Raw genomic sequence first — 20,296 nt, 5'->3', positions numbered from 1 at the left:
GACAAGAAAGTATAAAGTTGTTCTTCCAGACAGGACCCTTCACAAGTCCTTAGACCTGAGGGATCTTATTGGTCTGTCGGCCCGTTCTAGGGTCTTAGTCTATCTTATAATGATTCTAGTTTAGAGTCACATTCGGATAGAGCTATATCCTAGAGCAAACCCTCAAGACCAATAGTGATACTCAACAAGAGATTCTTCACCCTAAAATTTAGGGATTGACATCTACAATTTTGTCAGAGCTGTAGGCCTATTAAATAGCCTGGCCAGGCGGATTTGATAAAATATTTATCAAAAAGTTTTATGAAATGTTGAATTGTTTTCAAAGGATTTTACAAATGCATTTGGAGATCGAACACTGCTTGACCAAAATGGTGTACTAAGAGTGAGCCAAGGGGGTAAATGGTGTCCACCTTCCGTATGACTGAACTTAGTAGATGTAGTTACGAAGAAAGGAATTGCATTTGAACGGATAGTTATTGAACGGAATTGGGAATTGGGATAGGACTACACATTTGGATAAGGTTTGAGGGGCAAAAAATACTTGTAAATCAGTTGGAGAGCTGGGTAAAAGAGTCACAATTGCTCAAGGACTTTGAGTTGCAGGCAAACTCCTTTGATAAGAATTTTCTAAATTGTAGGATCTACAAAGTAAGCAATTTGTTTTCAACACCAACTCTTATGAGATAAGGCCACAAGGGCTGGAGAGAGGTATCCATACACATTCTCCCATGTATCTTGAGTGTCTCCACACATCCTTGGAGGTTTGGGAGAGTCCAATTCACTCGGGGAGTCTCAAGTCAAGTTGGTGTCTCAATTAGATAGGAATTGGGAGAGAGAAACAAGGATTTATCAAACCAAAACTCTACTTTATATAAAGGAGAGAGGGCTGAACAAAATTTGTAGTGTGGAATACTCAAAAATTCATTCTACCTTGCTTCCCCCTTTGGAAAAATCGTTCCCATCTCTCTCTCTATCTCTCTTCTAACTGAAATAGTTTCAAAGAGAAAGGCTTCCAATCAATTTCTCTATTCTCTGCAAAAAATGTACTGATTAGATCAGACCTTAAAGAGGTGAATAAGAGTTATTCACATCTGCAATAGTCCGAGCAAAGAAAAAGAATTCATCAGTTCAACTTGTGGGGTTCGCGGCGTTCGGAACGATCGCAACCGTTGGAGGAGTAGATCAAGCAACGTGGTTCCTTGATTTCTTCTTCAAAGCGGTATTTCTTTATGTTTGATTAACATAATTAACTAATCTAGACTATAAGATCTTAGGGGATGGCAAGATCGAAAAGAAAAATTTTAAGTTCTATGCGATTTTTATTTCGTTGCACATGGCGATCCTGCCTGAAGGGGATAATCTTCCTTCAAGTGGTATCAGAGCAACTAGGGCTCAGATTAGGGAATAAATTAACCAAAGATAGATCATACGGTACATCCACTGTGAGTCCGGACGTTTTATCCCGGCTATCCGAGGTTGTTAGTTCGTAGTGTTAATTAATTAACATATGAACTGTTGCGTAGAGATCAGTAATTTTGATCTACTCAATCTGATTTTTGATCTGATCAACCTTAATGGTTAAAAAGTAGACTCGAATACGAGTCCAACGCATCACAAATCATCAAAATCCGATGAGCGTATTAGGAGATATGATTTTTACAAGTTAGGCCAAAAGTTCAATCTTTTGCTGATTTTTATTTCGGGAATTAAATGTTTTATTTCAGAATTACCCCAAAGTTTGAGAAAAATTTAAAGGCCAAGATTAAAATTTTCAAACATTATTTGGGTATATTCTAAGTATAATCAGTAACTAATATGGTAGTCTGAATAATTTTTCTCCCACTTAAAATATTCGAAAATTATGCTATTCTGAAAGGGTTCCCAAAAACCACTATTTTGAGATTTTCTCACTTAAACAATTTTGTTTTTCCACAAAATATTTTGTGCTAACTTCTATCTGTAGACACCCCATTTTGACCAAACTCTTTTGCATCTTGTTTTGAATAAAAACCTTCAAATGAATGAATTAGAGTCCCAAATTTGTCCTCAAGGTGGGTTAGGATCCCAAGTAAGTACATTCAAAATTTTGTCGAAATCTGTTGAGGTTTGCCTAGCAAACGAGCGTAGTTCGTGAAGTAATGTATATATGGTGCAGCAGAAGGGGAGTGGTTTATCCTGTTAAGGGGGTGGTTTAGTTAGTATATTTTGCAGTAGGGGTTGTATTTAGATAACTAAAAGGCCTAATTAATATTTTTAATTTTTTCTTTAAACTCTTACCTTGGACCACCCTACTTATCAAAGACAAGTTATAATATACACATAGGGAGGGTGTCTTGTAATATAATAGGGTCGAAAAATTAGTAAAATATCTATAAATAGAGACACAAGTCTCTCATTTTGAAAAAAAAATTAGGGATGTCATTTGGGAAAAACCTAGCAGAGAGAGGAAAAGAGAGAAAAACCCCAAGCTTGAAACCCTAACTGGTCCTTGTTTCTTCTCCGATCATTTTTTTTTCTCTCCGGCCAAATTCTGGTTGGACTCAAGTTAACTTCTGGTGAGGAGTGTTCCATAGAGCACTCGTTTTGTTCATCTTTCTCGCCTTAGAATTTCAGATCTTTTGTTCTGGAAACCATAATTCAAAAAAAATCAAACCTTAGGACTGTAAATGTGTTGTAAAACCTCAGATCTTGTTATAGAAACCTTAGATCTCCTTACTTTAGTCACTTCTTCTGACTATTTAAGCTAGAATCTGGAGACAAGGAGATTTGAGCCGGCATAGGAGAAAAGCGCAATTCAGGTACTGAACATTTTTTTATTATTATCTACTTCAAGGATGTGATCTTAGTGTTTTTTTTTTTAAAGAAAAAAAAGAAAGCATGAATTGCGATTTTGATCTTTTATTTTAACTAATTGTGTTGTGCTTCATGATCTATTCTTGCAAATCAGTTTAGGTTTTTAATTTTGTTGCTTAGTTAATTGTGCTAATGTGTGTTCCAGTGATCTTGTTACTTAGTGAATTGAGTTGATTCGAGCCCCAGTGGTTTACATTTGCTAGTTAATTTAAGAATATTCTTCTTTAAACATATAGTGATAAACAAAAGGATTAATTGCATAGACCTGATCTCATTTCTACTGAGTATTTTGTTAGATCATGTTGTGATGAATTTGAGTATATGGTTCTTGTTTCATTCGTCCAAGATTTGTAAAAGTGAATGATCATCTTGATCTATACTTGATGAATATTTAAGAATACATTGTTAGTCGCACTGATTTTGTTACTTATCTTGCTTTCTATTCAAAAATTTCAGCTTGTATACGTTTACTCTCCTCATTTTAAGCTAGAAATGCCTTACAGTTCTAATGTAATATTGGAAAAGAAGTTCAAGTCATGATTCTTGAGTTCTGGAAGATCAAGTTGTCTGTTCTATTTTTGTTCAGGTTATGTGAATGGTCATCTTAAGAAGATATGAGATCCAAGCCTTGATATTAATGAAGTTATTAGCTAGTTGTTTCGACTATCTTACTTGTTAATTATCTTAATTGATTATAATTGTTGTTATCCTTGTATAAAAAATGTCTTAAGCATTTTGGTTTTTATGAGTGCATTGTGATTAGAATAGTCATAGGCCTCATAAGATAATCCTCTGTCTCTTTAGGCTATCATGTTTAATCTTCCCTCACCCTCTAAGTCTTTTGATTATTATATGTATTGTTTTACTTGTTTGTCTGGAGATACTGTCAGTTTAAGTATGTTCAGGATGAGGTGTTAATGCCATAACATAAAAATGCTATTGTTAAAGCATGATAATGCTGTTATTACTTCTCAGTCAAAATATTCACCATATATTGATGAAGGTGCAATTTTAGCTGCCTTTTCCTTTCATTGAGCTAGCTGACTTGGTTTTAGGATAGCATATTAGACAGTAGTGCTCATTCATTTTTATGTGAGGATTCAAGTTCAAAAGGGGTAAAGTTCATACAAGTGTTTAGACAAATAGTGTTCATAGTAGTTTTCATTGTCTTTGGTGTTGATGAGGGCATTATTATACTTTCATGGGGGTAACAATCTAGCTTGACTTACTCTTGTTTGCATGTTTTCTTTAGAGTTGAGAAATCATATTTAAGGTTGAGTGATATGAACTGGTTACTATTATTCCCATACTATCTGTTCAAGGTTTTGTAAAGTGTTTTGGTAAAATATTGATAGGAAATGGAGCAGCTTGATGAATTTATTTCAATTGTTGTGTTGGTATGTATCTATTTATGTGGTACCCGATCCCGCGAGAGGGGTGGGGCGCGAGCCGCCGCGCTCTCTCTCTTGGTCTCTCGTACCCACGCGATTGGCGTGTGCATTTTAATATTGATTCGTATTTGTCTTTCCTGTGGACTTGGGATCACTAAGGCAATCCGAATTCCACACGAAAGAGACTGACAGAGTCGCCACCTAGATGTGGGATCTAGGACCCATAATTAACCAGAAATCTAGACTCGCTACCTGGTTACGAGAATGGAAGGTATGGGGAGTTATCCACCACATGCACCATTCTTGTCCGATAATCGGTCTTCGATTCCAAAAGCTAACTCTTTTAAATTTATTTTAAATGGCTCATTCAACTCTATGTTAATGTGCGAACTAAGTGACATGCATCCTAGAATCTAATTTCAATGTGAATCCTAGATGTGTATCTTGATTTATTAATTTGTCTGGATTCATTCTAAGTGAAAGTTCTCCTAGAATTCTAATTTCATGGAAAATCCTAAGTGATTTGATTAAGCATTTACAAGAAAATTAATATACAAAACACCACAATTTGTTTGTGGTGCCGACTCGCGGGTGGTATGCCATCAGACATCCAAGCTGCCTACGTACCCAAGCCTCACTGGGATCAGAGTCGACGTAGTTCGGTGCACTTAAGCTAAGCTACATATGCCTAACTCAACTAGGACACCGATCTAGACGGGATTGACTGTTTCAACAGTTTTAAGAAAAGTTATTTAATTCAAGTTGAGGATTTTATTATCTTAGGATTTCATCGAAGATGCTATATGATTCTTATCTAAATGCAAGTTGTCCCTTAGACTAATGCAGGTAATCTACATCCTAGGTAACTAGGCTTGTCCTAGGGAAAAGATTGGGTGACTAGTGTAACTAGACCTATGGCACGGTTGCTATACATAGCAAACGTCTGTGATGAGGCTGGACTCCTAACTCTAAGACTCCCTAAAACTTAGGACACGACACGACACCAGTGTTCCTAAAGTGGGCTCTAATGGTTCTTAAGACGGAAACCATAATCCAATGGTTCCGAGAGACACAAGACAAATCGATTTAAATTCTCGAGGTTAATGAATTTTAGATTTCAAGGATTTTCAGTTTTTGGACATTCAAGGATTACCAATGGTTCTAGGGTTCACCAGTTTCGGCCCAGAATAGCATCCAAGGAAGGGAATCGTGCGTTCTTTCCTTGCGCAATTTAATAATTAGGTTATAACATCTTATTGCCTGGCATATCTCAGGATTTTCGTGGACAGTGAACCTCGGAGCCAACAACGTGCTATAGCTTAAGTATTCAAATTGTCAAAGATCGGTTGCAATTGGGATACGATTATGGATGCATTGGCCATTTTTCCAGGGAAATCTAAAGATCCTAAGATTTCTGTTTCAATGGATTAATGATTTAATATATGACAGAGATTTAAGGTTCTTTAGAGATTTTCAGGTGATTTTCAATTAATTTCGGATTTTCAATGGATTTTATCAATTTTAAGCATATGAGTGATTTTACAAGTAAAATTATTGCAAACGAATTCGAAATGAGTTGAAACTTATACAGAAGCAAGATATGATGAGATGTAGCTTTCTGGAAGATTTTTACAGATTTTTACATTAAGCTCAAATTTAATTTTGATTTAACAATTAATTGACCAGATTGCAAAAATAACACAGAAACTACTAGAAATAGAAATCTAAATTCCATGAAATTTCTACATTAGTAAGATATAAGTAAAAGTAGCATGCTGTGAGATTTTCATGAATTTAGAAAACTATTTACTATCAGTTTCGGATTTTTCAATTGTTAGGCCAGATTATGAATTAACACTACATCCCATGTAAAACAAGATCCAAAGTAATTGAAACGTTTACAGAAGCAAGAAATATGAAATATAAGACTACTGTAAAAATTTTAAGAATTTGTTTTGTGATCTGATGTCAGTAAAAATTCCCCCAAAATCTGCTGATTTTCAAAGAAAGCATAAAATTATATACCAAACAAAATCCAAAAATTCTCACAAATTCATGGTAGAATGTATCATTATCATATTATTTTCCCACGAAATTTCATTATTTTTAGAATCTGTTTAGTATATCGTTTAGTTTTCTTTGTTAAAAATCATGCAAAAATCCGAAAATATACCAAATAATTCTAAAAAAATTCCGAAAACGGTGTACCTACCTGTGATCGAAATCCTCGCCGAATCCGAGAGCCGAAAAACTCGAAAATCCCGCCTCCGTGCGATTGCTTCCGCTTTCTTTCTCTTTTTCCTTCTTTTTTTGTTTCTTTTTCTTCTTTTCTTGTTTCTTTTTCTTCTTCTTTTTTCTTTTCAACCCCACATAGCAACTTTGTTAGAACACATGATAGAAGAGAAATGAGTTGTCTTCCCTTACTCCCCCTCATTGAACCATTTATAGCAAAGGAATGGGAGGGTGGTGGCCACCATTGTGGACTTATTCCATGGTAGGTGGCCACCATTGTGGACATATTCCATGGTAGGTGGCCACCATTGTGGACATTGAATTTTGACATGTGTGTGGCCCCATGCATGTTTTTTAAAGTCCTTTTGAGTAGGTAAAAGATAACCCAAGTGGGTCCCATATGTGACCAAATTCCCAATTGTGCATAAAATCATATGCCCCACTCCAAAGTATGATCGGAACCGTTCATTTGATGGGCGACAATGTGATTTAATTTGTGCTCCGCTAATCAATCCTATGGGCTGATCCAAGCCATCCAATAGATCAAAATGTGAATATGTTACCCCATTTTTAAATCACTCCCATTTGATGATCCGAACCGTCCATTTGATGGGCGACAATTGATGATCTTGACCGTTCAAATAGTGGGCTGCGATGTGATTTAATTTGTGCTCCACTAATCAATCCTATGGGCTGATCCAAACCATCCAATAGATCAAAATGTGAATATGTTACCCCATTTTTAAATCACTCCCATTTGATGATCCGAACCGTCCATTTGATGGGCAACAATTGATGATCTTGACCGTTCAAATGGTGGGTCGCAATGTAAATTGGTTGTGCCCCCTTAAATCATTCCTCTATGACGATCCAGACCATCCAATTGATGGGTCCCCTACCTAAGTAGGTTGTGTTCTCCTAAATCATTTCAATGGGCTGATCCGAGTAACTCAACCTGATGATCGTAACAAAATTGGTTGTTAAAACGACTTCTCTGAGATCTTGACTGTTCTCTTGATGATCATCTTTAGGTGTTGGATCGAAGTAGGTTCAAAACTCATTTTTCACTAAAACAATACGCGGGCCACCCTGTTTGATCCAAATCTAAACAAATGCTCAAGACGGGCCCATCAATCGGATCCAAATTCTCTCTTGCTCGGATTCTTGGGAATAACCTTTCTCAACAATTATCAGGACGACACAAAACATGACAAAAATAACCAAAAAGATCGAGAAAACAAGAGGAGCGGACACGGGAATGGAAAACACTGAAGGAGACTGATAACAAGAACACTAACTTCTTTGTTGATTAAAACAAAACAAAATGGGGTGTCTACAGATGCCCCTCTTTGGTAGAGATGACGTAGTCATTGAATACCAAAGTTAAAAATGACAGAACCATTTTGCGTAGCTTTAATCGACAAAGGACTCTACACAAAACGGAACCTAGACGCAAACATTTACTACCTAATGCAAGACCCTAAACGAAGTCCTAGAATTGGAATGCAATAAAAAAAATCCTGCTGCGGTGCCGCTCACAAACGGGCAACGAGAGAATGAGATACCGCTCACAAGCGGGCTCAAGGAGAAGACGAGACCATTCGCAAATGGACTCGAGAAATGAGGCACCGTTCACAAACGGGTTCAAAGAAAAGACGAGACCATTCACAAATGGACTCGAGAAATGAGGCACCGTTCACAAACGGGCTCAAGGAGGACCTGAGACCATTCACAAATGGACTCAGAAAATGAGACACCGTTCACAAACGGGTTCAAGGAGAAGACGAGACCATTCACAAATGGACTCGAGAAATGAAGCACCTTTCACAAAAGGGCTCAAAGAGGACATGAGACCATTCATAAATGGACTCAGAGAATGAGACACCGTTCACAAACGGGTTCAAGGAGAAGACGAGACCATTCACAAATGGACTAGAGAAACGAGGCCCCGTTCACAAACGGGCTCGAAGAATTTAGAGAATTTTTATGAACTTGAATTTGTCGTAGGATTGGATTTTTTTGAATTAAGGATTTGGATTTGATAAAATTTTTTATTTTTGGGAAATGAGGTACCGTCCGTAAACGGGCTCAAGGAGAAGACGAGACCATTCACAAATGGACTTGAGAAATGAGGCACCTTTCACAAAAGGGCTCAAAGAGGACATGAGATTTTTCGTAGGATTGGATTTTTTTTTTGAATTAAGGATTTGGATTTGCTAAATTTTTTATTTTTGGGAAATGAGGTACCGTCCGTAAACGGGCTCAAGGAGAAGACGAGACCATTCACAAATAGCCTCGAGAAAAGAGGCACCGTTCACAAACGGGCTCAAAGAGGACATGAGAATTTTCGTAGGATTGGATTTTATTTTTTTTTCTAGTTAAGGACTTGGATTTGCTAAATTTTTTATTTTTGAGAAATGAGGTACCGTCCGTAAACGGGCTCAAGGAGAAGACGAGACCATTCACAAATGGACTTGAGAAATGAGGCACCGTTCACAAACGGGCTCAAGGAGAAGACGAGACCATTCACAAATGGACTCGAGAAATGAGGCACCATTCACAAACGGGCTCAAGGAGAACATGGACTCAAAAAATGAGACACCGTTCACAAACGGGTTCAAGGAGAAGACGAGACCATTCACAAATGGACTCGAGAAATGAGGCCCCGTTCACAAACGGGCTCGAAGAATTTAGAGATTTTTTATGAACTTGAATTTGACGTAGGATTGGATTTTTTTTTTGGATTTGATAATTTTTTTTATTTTTGGAAAATGAGGTACCGTCCGCAAACGGGCTCAAGGAGAAGATGAGACCATTCACAAATGGCCTCGAGAAAAGAGGCACCGTTCACAAACGGGCTCAAAGAGGACATGAGACCATTCACAAATGGACTCAGAGAATGAGAAACCTGTTCACAAACGGGTTCAAGGAGAAGACGAGACCATTCACAAATGGACTCGAGAAATGAGGCACCTTTCACAAAAGGGCTCAAAGAGGACATGAGATTTTTCATGAACTTGAATTTGACGTAAGATTGGATTTGTTTGAATCGGGGATTGGATTTGATGAATTTTTTATTTTTGGGAAATGAGGTACCGTCCGCAAACGGGCTCAAGGAGAAGACGAGACCATTTACAAATGGATTCGAGAAAAGAGGCACCGTTCACAAACAGGCTCAAAGAAACAAGATAGCTTTGATTGATGAATTCAACAACGAAGAATTTAGAGTTTTTTCATGAACTTGAATTTGACATAGGATTGGATTTGATGAATTTTTGATTTTTTTGAACTTAATGAAATCGAGGATGTTATAGATCGTGCCTGACAAAGATATCGGAAACTAGGACTTTGACGAATGATGAAACGGCAAACCGAAGAACCATTACTAACAAGAATGGATTAGAAACACTTTTATGAAACTTCAACAAGATTTTTCTCAAAGAGACTGCTGGTCTTGTCTTTGGGGATTTGGATGACTGAAACCTTGAACAAGACACTTGAAATTGGTAATCTAGAACAACGGCTCTCTTGGATATAATCATGGAAAAGTGGGACTTGCCTCTTGATAGGTGTTTAGATAAACATTTCTTGACCAGGAAAGTATTTAACTAACTGGAAGGAAATTCTGAATTTTAACGGTTCATCTTTCTGAGAAATTGGCTCGACCATCATTGCATCTGAGGCTCTTCCAAGCTTAAGGTGCCTTCCTGGGGTATGATCTTTTTACGGAAGCTGGGCTTTCTGATGTTTCTACTTCTGAATTTTTCTGAGCTGATCTTCTTTGAAATGAAGTTGTTTGACTAAATTCTCGAGCTCTTTCAGGTATAATTGCAGGGAGCTGCCTAGGCCTGGCCTCCTTCACCAAGACAGTTACATCATTTGGACATAGGAACGACAATTGACTCTTTCTAAAGAGAAAACTTAGATGAAAGGCACTACTCAAAGGATTGAGCAGCCCTGAAGGAGTGAACTTAGAATAATAAAGATTGACTGACTATACTGACAAACATAGTGATGCTTCTGACTTAGTTAATGTTTTGTTTGGTAAGTCTATCCTTTCAAGGAATAGTTTTTCAATTGGTAAACACCGGACTTCTTCCTCGAAACAGTAATGCCTCAAGAATTTAATTACGACCCCTAAGATTGCTTAGCTTCAATGCCCCCAGTTTTGAGGATATCACTTGAATTTGCTTGAACTTCAGTTGATCTTCAGTCTTGATACCGGCTGTTGCCTTCTTATACTGATTCTCTTACCGTGACCAAGTCACCTCTTCAGGGTTTTTAACTTGGCGGACCGCGCTAGCCTTAACTTTTGCCTGAACCACCTTTCTAGGTTTTTGATCCAGCAGGCTATCCCCTTAGCTTTTGCCTAAGCCGCCCTTTCGGGTTTTCAACTTAGCAGGGAAATGATCTTAAATTTTGCCTAGACCGCCCTTTCAGGTTTTCAGTCTAGCAGATCTTCAAACTCCGTTCTTTTTTTTCTTTTTGTGTTTCGGGACCTAGATCATTAAATCTGAACACCGGAGGGACTTTATAGGTAGGATAGGGCTTTACAAAGAATGGCTTAAGGCTCAACAAAGATTTCGACCAAACCTGTGAACAGGTTGCCTCCATATCCCCATGTAGGAATTAGGACGTGTGTAGTTCAGGGCAAATGCCCCTAGTTTGAAAATAAATTGTTTGAAGGTTAATTGATTTTTCTTTTTTTCTTTTCTTTCTGGAATAATTATCTTCTCTTCTTTTGGAACTTGTCCCTCTTTTTTTTTTGGAACGATTGATTTTTCTTTTTCTTTTTCTTTTGAATCGACCGAACTCGGTTTAACCGAGCTGCCTACGTACCCCAGTGTAGGGATCAGGTCTCGTGTAGTTCGGGGGAATGCCCCAAGTTTGATGGGTTTTCAAGAAAATTTGATTTAGGCTCGAAGGGTTTGCAAATCAGTATTCTTTTGACATTGGGTTTTGATTTTGGGATTTAATCGGCCAAAGGAGGCCTTTCGATGTTCAGATTGGGAATCGATCTAGGTTACTAGAGTCTGTCTGGTACTGATTATTTATTTCTTTTTTTTTCTCTTTTTTTTTTTTTTCACGGAGTTTGACGGCATTTCCAGGTAAGATAATGGATTTTCTTCTTTCAAGATTCTAATGCGTGCTTTCGGCTTTCATAGAGCGAAACTTGTTCCTTGACATCCTCCATCTATGGATTTGTAACTCTTGATATCTGATGACCACTTTTCAATACTTGCTCTTGAACTTCTTATCTTGAATTTGTTGGCTTCATGTTATGAATTTGAGAACCAAGGTCATTGATTGGAAATATGAAAGTTATTTCCACTCTATGCCCCTTGCATAGCATATGATATTCACTTCATTCTTTCTTGAACCTTCTATCTGGGTCTTTCTCTTGACATTAATGGTAACGCTTACGGGACCATCTTTTTATCCTCAAAACGGGTTTACCAATTCTTCACACTCTTCAGAGGGTAATGTATTTTCAATCGGCATTTATTGGATCAAGGTTTCAGTGCCAGTGTTTACCACTTCAATTTCATCTTTGAAAGGCTGAGATTGGCGCTCCTCCTCTTGTTCAAGTAATCGTTGTGACTCAAGTGGAGTTTCGTCAATTTTGTTCTCATTTGAGGAGGGAGTCTTATTTTAAGATCAGAAGCACACTTAAGAAATAGACACAAGTGAACTATTGGAACTGAAACTTTATTTAAAGAAAAAGATACTACATCTGACAACCTATCCTGAACATGTTCAGGATTCACAACTCTAAAAGAAAAACAAAAGATAACTTGCCTAGACTAGGCATTAACCTAGAACTGTAGAACCGGACTCAACAATTGTACTGACCATGATGGCTAACTCAAAATAAAATAGTAAACGACTAAAACTTTAACTGCCGCAACTGTCTAGCTTCGGAGGCTCGGTGAAAGCTGGCTCATAAATGGTACTTTCAACTTTGGATTCGCAACCGGACCTGTGCCCCTTTGAACCTTCAGTTATTTAAGCATTGCGAACGGCTGGCGGCAGTACTGCATGATTCGGTAATAGGTTATTGGTAGCAACGGGACTTGGCTCAAACACAAGGCTTTTATTGTCGAGCAACCTCTGGATTCTGAATTTTAAGGCAATGCAATTATCAGTGAGATGGCCAGAATTTCTATGGTATTCGCAGTGTTGATCTGTTCGCCAATTTGCTGGTAAAGGATTAGGAAGAGCCCTAATGTCGGGCAGGATTATGCGACCTGAAGCTAGACACTCCTTGAGTATCTCAGATGGCGGAAGAGGGAGAGGGGTAAATTCTGTCTGGGCCTGTGGCCGAGGTGCGACAGCAAGTTGGGTATAATCCATCACCATGGGGTTCTGAGGTTTTGAAGGCTGAGGCTTGGAGCGGGAAAGGTTATTAATTTCAGCTGATGGAGGCTTCCTGAATTCTCTGGTATTCGGGTTACTTCGGTTGAACACACCTTGAGCCATAGCCTCCTCTATTTGGGTGCCTGCCACGATAAAGTGTTTGAAGTCCGGATAATACTGCAACGACATGTGATACTGGAGCTGGGGGGAAATATTTTTCATGATTATTTGGACCTGCTCTTCCTCAGAAGGGCGCTCCATCATCTGCGCTGCTGTTCTCCTCCATCTTTTCACAAAAATTAGGAAGGACTCCCTCGAGTCTTGCTTGGTCCTTTCCAAATCCTTTCTAGTGATTTCTGTACCATCATCATATTTGAACTGCCTGATGAATTGCTCGCCGATATCCTTCCATGTCCTGTAACGAGTCTTGTCCAAGACCATGAACCATCTCCTAGCAACCTTGGTTAAGGAAACTGGGAACAATTGAGCCATTTGCTCAGGAGATAAGCCCTGAGGCTGACACATAATGGTGAACATTTGCAAATGTGTGATTGGACAACCCACACCATCATATTTGTCGAAATCGGGCATTTGAAAATTGGCAGGAAGGCGGATTTCGGGAAATAGAGTAAGATCACTGGGATTGAAACCACCCTGGTCTTGAAACTGAATGTCTTGAACTTTCCTGGTAAGAGTCTCTAATTGCTCCATAACAGACTTATCAACCATGAACTGAGAAGGCCTACTGCGATTCTCGCTATATTGCTCTTTTTCCAAATCTTCTTCGGTTTTATCATGGATATTGATGAACACTGGATGGGCAGGTGCTATTGAAGTAGCTGCTTGGTGCATAGGCCCTTTATTCTTGGACAACGATGGTCCCAACTTTTCAGAAAGCTGAGCCTTGATAACTTGGTTTTCTTCTTTGAGTTCTTGAAGCTGCTGGAGAATTAAGGTAAGAGTATCGGTAATTGCAGCAGGTGGAAGGCCATCTTGGTTATCTGCCATTGGTGAGGATGAGAAAGAAGGAGACGCTGGGGTTCTCAGAGAGGATGGTAGAGAGACAGAATTCCTCTCCAATCGTGAAGATACCCGAACCCAAGGAGCAGTGGGGTTAGCTATTGTGCCAACTTCCTGTGATGGAAATAATGAACACGAGGTATATGAGCTTGACATTCATGGAGTGTTCATTCTCAATGACTAAAACAAAGATTACTCATTTAAGCAAGTAATTGGGACAATAGAGTGAATCCCAAAAGACCAAGATATGACAATGATAATAAAATCGTATAAGGAAATGCCCCTAGTTCATGGATCATGAGAGTGAACTCTGAAGGACTTAGCAAAATATTCTCGAAGAAGGTTGTCCTTAGAGTAAGAAAGACTAAGAGTACAAGCAAGATTGGATCATCTGGACCAGGCATGATCAGATCATGAGATTGCATAATCGAAAGATTGTGAGATTGTGCTCCTGCCAGTTAGGGGATGACATGAAGATACGATCGAATCGTATGGCAGAAGAATGAAAGACGCACGATCAAGAGATTAGATGAGATAGCATAGGATTGCTTTCAACGGATAGATCATGAATGACTAATCCTATGAGATCTTTGGAAATGATGGGATTTATATCCTAACCCAAAGGGAAATTTTTTTTTTTTTTTCACATTTTATCAGTGTTACCTGAAGGCATCAACCCTAATCCTAATCTATCGGAGTGGAGAGAGAATCTCGACTTATGACTTTGTTCGTGTATCTAAGGACCGATCGTGACCATTGGAAGATGGACCACGGCCTAATCTAGACACCAATGGGTAGGATATCCTAAACTAGGCTCACACACGTGATGCACATGTGTTCGTATATTACATGCATGTGTGGGTTAATCTAGGGGTAAGGCCAAGAGTTCCCTTAGCGCGAATCCCTGTTCGATATACTGTACCAGTGTCCGGCGTATCAGTACGTGAACAAGAGATCCGTTTACGTACCATAAAGGTACTAGGCTAAGGGTGGAATGCTTCTCTAGCACAGAGGCACCAGGTGATGAAATCCCAGTCAACCATGCTAGATAACACTCCGGGTTCCTAAAATAGGACGTGTGTGCACGTGAGATGCAAGAGTTTAGATGCAAGTGATGTAAGTGTGTGCAATATGTTTGCGCAATCTATGATGCCTTCAGGTTTTGTTAAATTAAGTTTGAGTAAAATGTGATGAGAAAATAAAACAAGACAAACTAATCTAACAAGTATAGAGTTTTTATGAGCCATTTAAAATTAAATTCAAATGAATTATCTTTTGAAGTTTTAATGAAGTTAGGTGATCCCCAGCAGAGTCGCCAAACTGTGGTACCCGATCCCGCGAGAGGGGTGGGGCGCGAGCCGCCGCGCTCTCTCTCTTGGTCTCTCGTACCCACGCGATTGGCGTGTGCATTTTAATATTGATTCGTATTTGTCTTTCCTGTGGACTTGGGATCACTAAGGCAATCCGAATTCCACACGAAAGAGACTGACAGAGTCGCCACCTAGATGTGGGATCTAGGACCCATAATTAACCAGAAATCTAGACTCGCTACCTGGTTACGAGAATGGAAGGTATGGGGAGTTATCCACCACATGCACCATTCTTGTCCGATAATCGGTCTTCGATTCCAAAAGCTAACTCTTTTAAATTTATTTTAAATGGCTCATTCAACTCTATGTTAATGTGCGAACTAAGTGACATGCATCCTAGAATCTAATTTCAATGTGAATCCTAGATGTGTATCTTGATTTATTAATTTGTCTGGATTCATTCTAAGTGAAAGTTCTCCTAGAATTCTAATTTCATGGAAAATCCTAAGTGATTTGATTAAGCATTTACAAGAAAATTAATATACAAACACCACAATTTGTTTGTGGTGCCGACTCGCGGGTGGTATGCCATCAGACATCCAAGCTGCCTACGTACCCAAGCCTCACTGGGATCAGAGTCGACGTAGTTCGGTGCACTTAAGCTAAGCTACATATGCCTAACTCAACTAGGACACCGATCTAGACGGGATTGACTGTTTCAACAGTTTTAAGAAAAGTTATTTAATTCAAGTTGAGGATTTTATTATCTTAGGATTTCATCGAAGATGCTATATGATTCTTATCTAAATGCAAGTTGTCCCTTAGACTAATGCAGGTAATCTACATCCTAGGTAACTAGGCTTGTCCTAGGGAAAAGATTGGGTGACTAGTGTAACTAGACCTATGGCACGGTTGCTATACATAGCAAACGTCTGTGATGAGGCTGGACTCCTAACTCTAAGACTCCCTAAAACTTAGGACACGACACGACACCAGTGTTCCTAAAGTGGGCTCTAATGGTTCTTAAGACGGAAACCATAATCCAATGGTTCCGAGAGACACAAGACAAATCGATTTAAATTCTCGAGGTTAATGAATTTTAGATTTCAAGGATTTTCAGTTTTTGGACATTCAAGGATTACCAATGGTTCTAGGGTTCACCAGTTTCGGCCCAGAATAGCATCCAAGGAAGGGAATCGTGCGTTCTTTCCTTGCGCAATTTAATAATTAGGTTATAACATCTTATTGCCTGGCATATCTCAGGATTTTCGTGGACAGTGAACCTCGGAGCCAACAACGTGCTATAGCTTAAGTATTCAAATTGTCAAAGATCGGTTGCAATTGGGATACGATTATGGATGCATTGGCCATTTTTCCAGGGAAATCTAAAGATCCTAAGATTTCTGTTTCAATGGATTAATGATTTAATATATGACAGAGATTTAAGGTTCTTTAGAGATTTTCAGGTGATTTTCAATTAATTTCGGATTTTCAATGGATTTTATCAATTTTAAGCATATGAGTGATTTTACAAGTAAAATTATTGCAAACGAATTCGAAATGAGTTGAAACTTATACAGAAGCAAGATATGATGAGATGTAGCTTTCTGGAAGATTTTTACAGATTTTTACATTAAGCTCAAATTTAATTTTGATTTAACAATTAATTGACCAGATTGCAAAAATAACACAGAAACTACTAGAAATAGAAATCTAAATTCCATGAAATTTCTACATTAGTAAGATATAAGTAAAAGTAGCATGCTGTGAGATTTTCATGAATTTAGAAAACTATTTACTATCAGTTTCGGATTTTTCAATTGTTAGGCCAGATTATGAATTAACACTACATCCCATGTAAAACAAGATCCAAAGTAATTGAAACGTTTACAGAAGCAAGAAATATGAAATATAAGACTACTGTAAAAATTTTAAGAATTTTTTTTGTGATCTGATGTCAGTAAAAATTCCCCCAAAATCTGCTGATTTTCAAAGAAAGCATAAAATTATATACCAAACAAAATCCAAAAATTCTCACAAATTCATGGTAGAATGTATCATTATCATATTATTTTCCCACGAAATTTCATTATTTTTAGAATCTGTTTAGTATATCGTTTAGTTTTCTTTGTTAAAAATCATGCAAAAATCCGAAAATATACCAAATAATTCTAAAAAAATTCCGAAAACGGTGTACCTACCTGTGATCGAAATCCTCGCCGAATCCGAGAGCCGAAAAACTCGAAAATCCCGCCTCCGTGCGATTGCTTCCGCTTTCTTTCTCTTTTTCCTTCTTTTTTTGTTTCTTTTTCTTCTTTTCTTGTTTCTTTTTCTTCTTCTTTTTTCTTTTCAACCCCACATAGCAACTTTGTTAGAACACATGATAGAAGAGAAATGAGTTGTCTTCCCTTACTCCCCCTCATTGAACCATTTATAGCAAAGGAATGGGAGGGTGGTGGCCACCATTGTGGACTTATTCCATGGTAGGTGGCCACCATTGTGGACATATTCCATGGTAGGTGGCCACCATTGTGGACATTGAATTTTGACATGTGTGTGGCCCCATGCATGTTTTTTAAAGTCCTTTTGAGTAGGTAAAAGATAACCCAAGTGGGTCCCATATGTGACCAAATTCCCAATTGTGCATAAAATCATATGCCCCACTCCAAAGTATGATCGGAACCGTTCATTTGATGGGCGACAATGTGATTTAATTTGTGCTCCGCTAATCAATCCTATGGGCTGATCCAAGCCATCCAATAGATCAAAATGTGAATATGTTACCCCATTTTTAAATCACTCCCATTTGATGATCCGAACCGTCCATTTGATGGGCGACAATTGATGATCTTGACCGTTCAAATAGTGGGCTGCGATGTGATTTAATTTGTGCTCCACTAATCAATCCTATGGGCTGATCCAAACCATCCAATAGATCAAAATGTGAATATGTTACCCCATTTTTAAATCACTCCCATTTGATGATCCGAACCGTCCATTTGATGGGCAACAATTGATGATCTTGACCGTTCAAATGGTGGGTCGCAATGTAAATTGGTTGTGCCCCCTTAAATCATTCCTCTATGACGATCCAGACCATCCAATTGATGGGTCCCCTACCTAAGTAGGTTGTGTTCTCCTAAATCATTTCAATGGGCTGATCCGAGTAACTCAACCTGATGATCGTAACAAAATTGGTTGTTAAAACGACTTCTCTGAGATCTTGACTGTTCTCTTGATGATCATCTTTAGGTGTTGGATCGAAGTAGGTTCAAAACTCATTTTTCACTAAAACAATACGCGGGCCACCCTGTTTGATCCAAATCTAAACAAATGCTCAAGACGGGCCCATCAATCGGATCCAAATTCTCTCTTGCTCGGATTCTTGGGAATAACCTTTCTCAACAATTATCAGGACGACACAAAACATGACAAAAATAACCAAAAAGATCGAGAAAACAAGAGGAGCGGACACGGGAATGGAAAACACTGAAGGAGACTGATAACAAGAACACTAACTTCTTTGTTGATTAAAACAAAACAAAATGGGGTGTCTACAATTTATAAAAGGGGAGCTTTGGGATATTTTTGGTTCAGCTATGATGATTTCAATGTCCAATAATTACATGGTCTGTCCCTAAATAAAATTCATCTTTGTTGCACGTTGGAATCAGGTAATCCTTCTATCATTATCATGTTGATTTATGAAAATTAATCGATTGACAATAGTTTTGAGTCCCTTTTCTCTAAATCATTGTTCTGCTTTTGTTACAAATGATTGAAGTCTTCAATGTTGTTTTGCTGCCTTTCATGTAATTCACAAGTTGAAAAATGGTATACTTGCTTTATTGTGAAAGTCTTATTTTGAAATTTTGACTAAACAAACACTTAAATAGTAGCAGACATGTGTTAGAAGGCATGGTCATTTGACATACTTTAGAACCCATTTCAATGTCAGCCCACACATCTTATGATAATGGCAGCCCACACATCTTATGATAATGGCAGCCCCCACATATTTTATGATAATGGCATTACATTTGTCCATTTCATTATGTTTGAAAATAGCATATTCATTCTTTGAGTTTCAAATTGTGCAAGTCTAAGATGATATCATTAGTGCGCATGTGTGTATGAGAGTGGGTATATGTGTATATGTCTGTGAGTGTGTTTATATGTGTATGAGTGTGTGTGAGTATGTGTGTGTGCCTGTGTGTGTATACGTGTGTTGTGTGTGTATGTGTGTGTGTGTGTGTGAGAGAGAGAGAGAGAGAGAGAGTGTGAGTGTGTGAATGTGGGTATATGTGAGTGTATCTATATCTGTATATATGACCAAGAATCGAGAAAGAGACTTAAAGTAGGATTATATGCAAACATAATGTATGTATCTAATATGGCAGCCTTTACCACTTTGATTGAAGCAGCCCTTTTCACTTTGGTTTTAGCAGCCAACACCTAATTTTGATATGCACAGCTCATCTACTATTTTAGTGTTGTTATCCTTCACCTCATTTTGATATGCACAGCTCACCTACTATTTTAGTGTTGTTATCCTTCATCTCATTTTGATATGCACAGCCCACCTACAATTTTAGTGTTGTTATCCTTCACCTCATTTTGATATGCACAGCTCACCTACTATTTTAGTGTTGTTATCCTTCATCTCATTTTGATATGCACAGCCCACATACTACTTTGGTGTTGTCATTTATATGCTCCACAAGGTCTGTAAGTTTGTGTGCTTCCAGCTATTCCTTTATAGGTTTCAAATGTTCTAGTGTGATTTTGTTAGACTAATACTATAGACCTTAAGTTTCTTATGGATAATGTAAATTTTATATTCGAGCTTAACTTTCACTTTGGTTCTATTTTTTTCATAGGAAATGGGAAAAAAGAATTGCAGCCGAGACATTACCCTAGTTTATAAAATATAATTCTTGAAGCATGAAAGTCTAGGAAGAAACTTAGGGATAAGCTTAGTCTTCTCAGTTTTATTTTCTTCTTTGACTAACTTCCTTTAATTGAGAATATATGCACATGAGTACACTTGCTATTTAGTGATGAGCATCGGTTATGCTTTATTGGATGTCATGAGTTTTCTTTGCTTAAAGCTTCAGGAACTTGGAATTGAGG

At 38.1% G+C, this 20,296-nt stretch overlaps 1 protein-coding gene across 1 annotated transcript; it reads right to left on the bottom strand.

Moving 5' to 3' along the window:
- Window positions 1-12,169: 12,169 nt before the first annotated feature.
- On the bottom strand, window positions 12,170-18,564 carry LOC143857355 (uncharacterized). Its single transcript, XM_077367788.1, has 2 exons — window positions 17,365-18,564; window positions 12,170-13,967 (listed from the first exon to the last, which is right to left on the bottom strand). The coding sequence occupies exons 1-2, from the start codon at window positions 17,782-17,784 to the stop codon at window positions 12,483-12,485; spliced, it is 1,905 nt and encodes a 634-aa protein (XP_077223903.1). The 5' UTR covers window positions 17,785-18,564; the 3' UTR covers window positions 12,170-12,482.
- Window positions 18,565-20,296: the final 1,732 nt, after the last annotated feature.

The sequence above is a fragment of the Tasmannia lanceolata genome, unplaced genomic scaffold (assembly GCF_043159265.1).
Source record: "Tasmannia lanceolata isolate RefF3 unplaced genomic scaffold, GAP_Taslan_0.1 ptg000024l, whole genome shotgun sequence".
NCBI classification, from domain to species: Eukaryota; Viridiplantae; Streptophyta; class Magnoliopsida; order Canellales; family Winteraceae; genus Tasmannia; species Tasmannia lanceolata.
The sequence above is the reverse complement of the archived record's forward strand: the minus strand, read 5'-3'. Positions and strand labels throughout refer to the sequence as shown.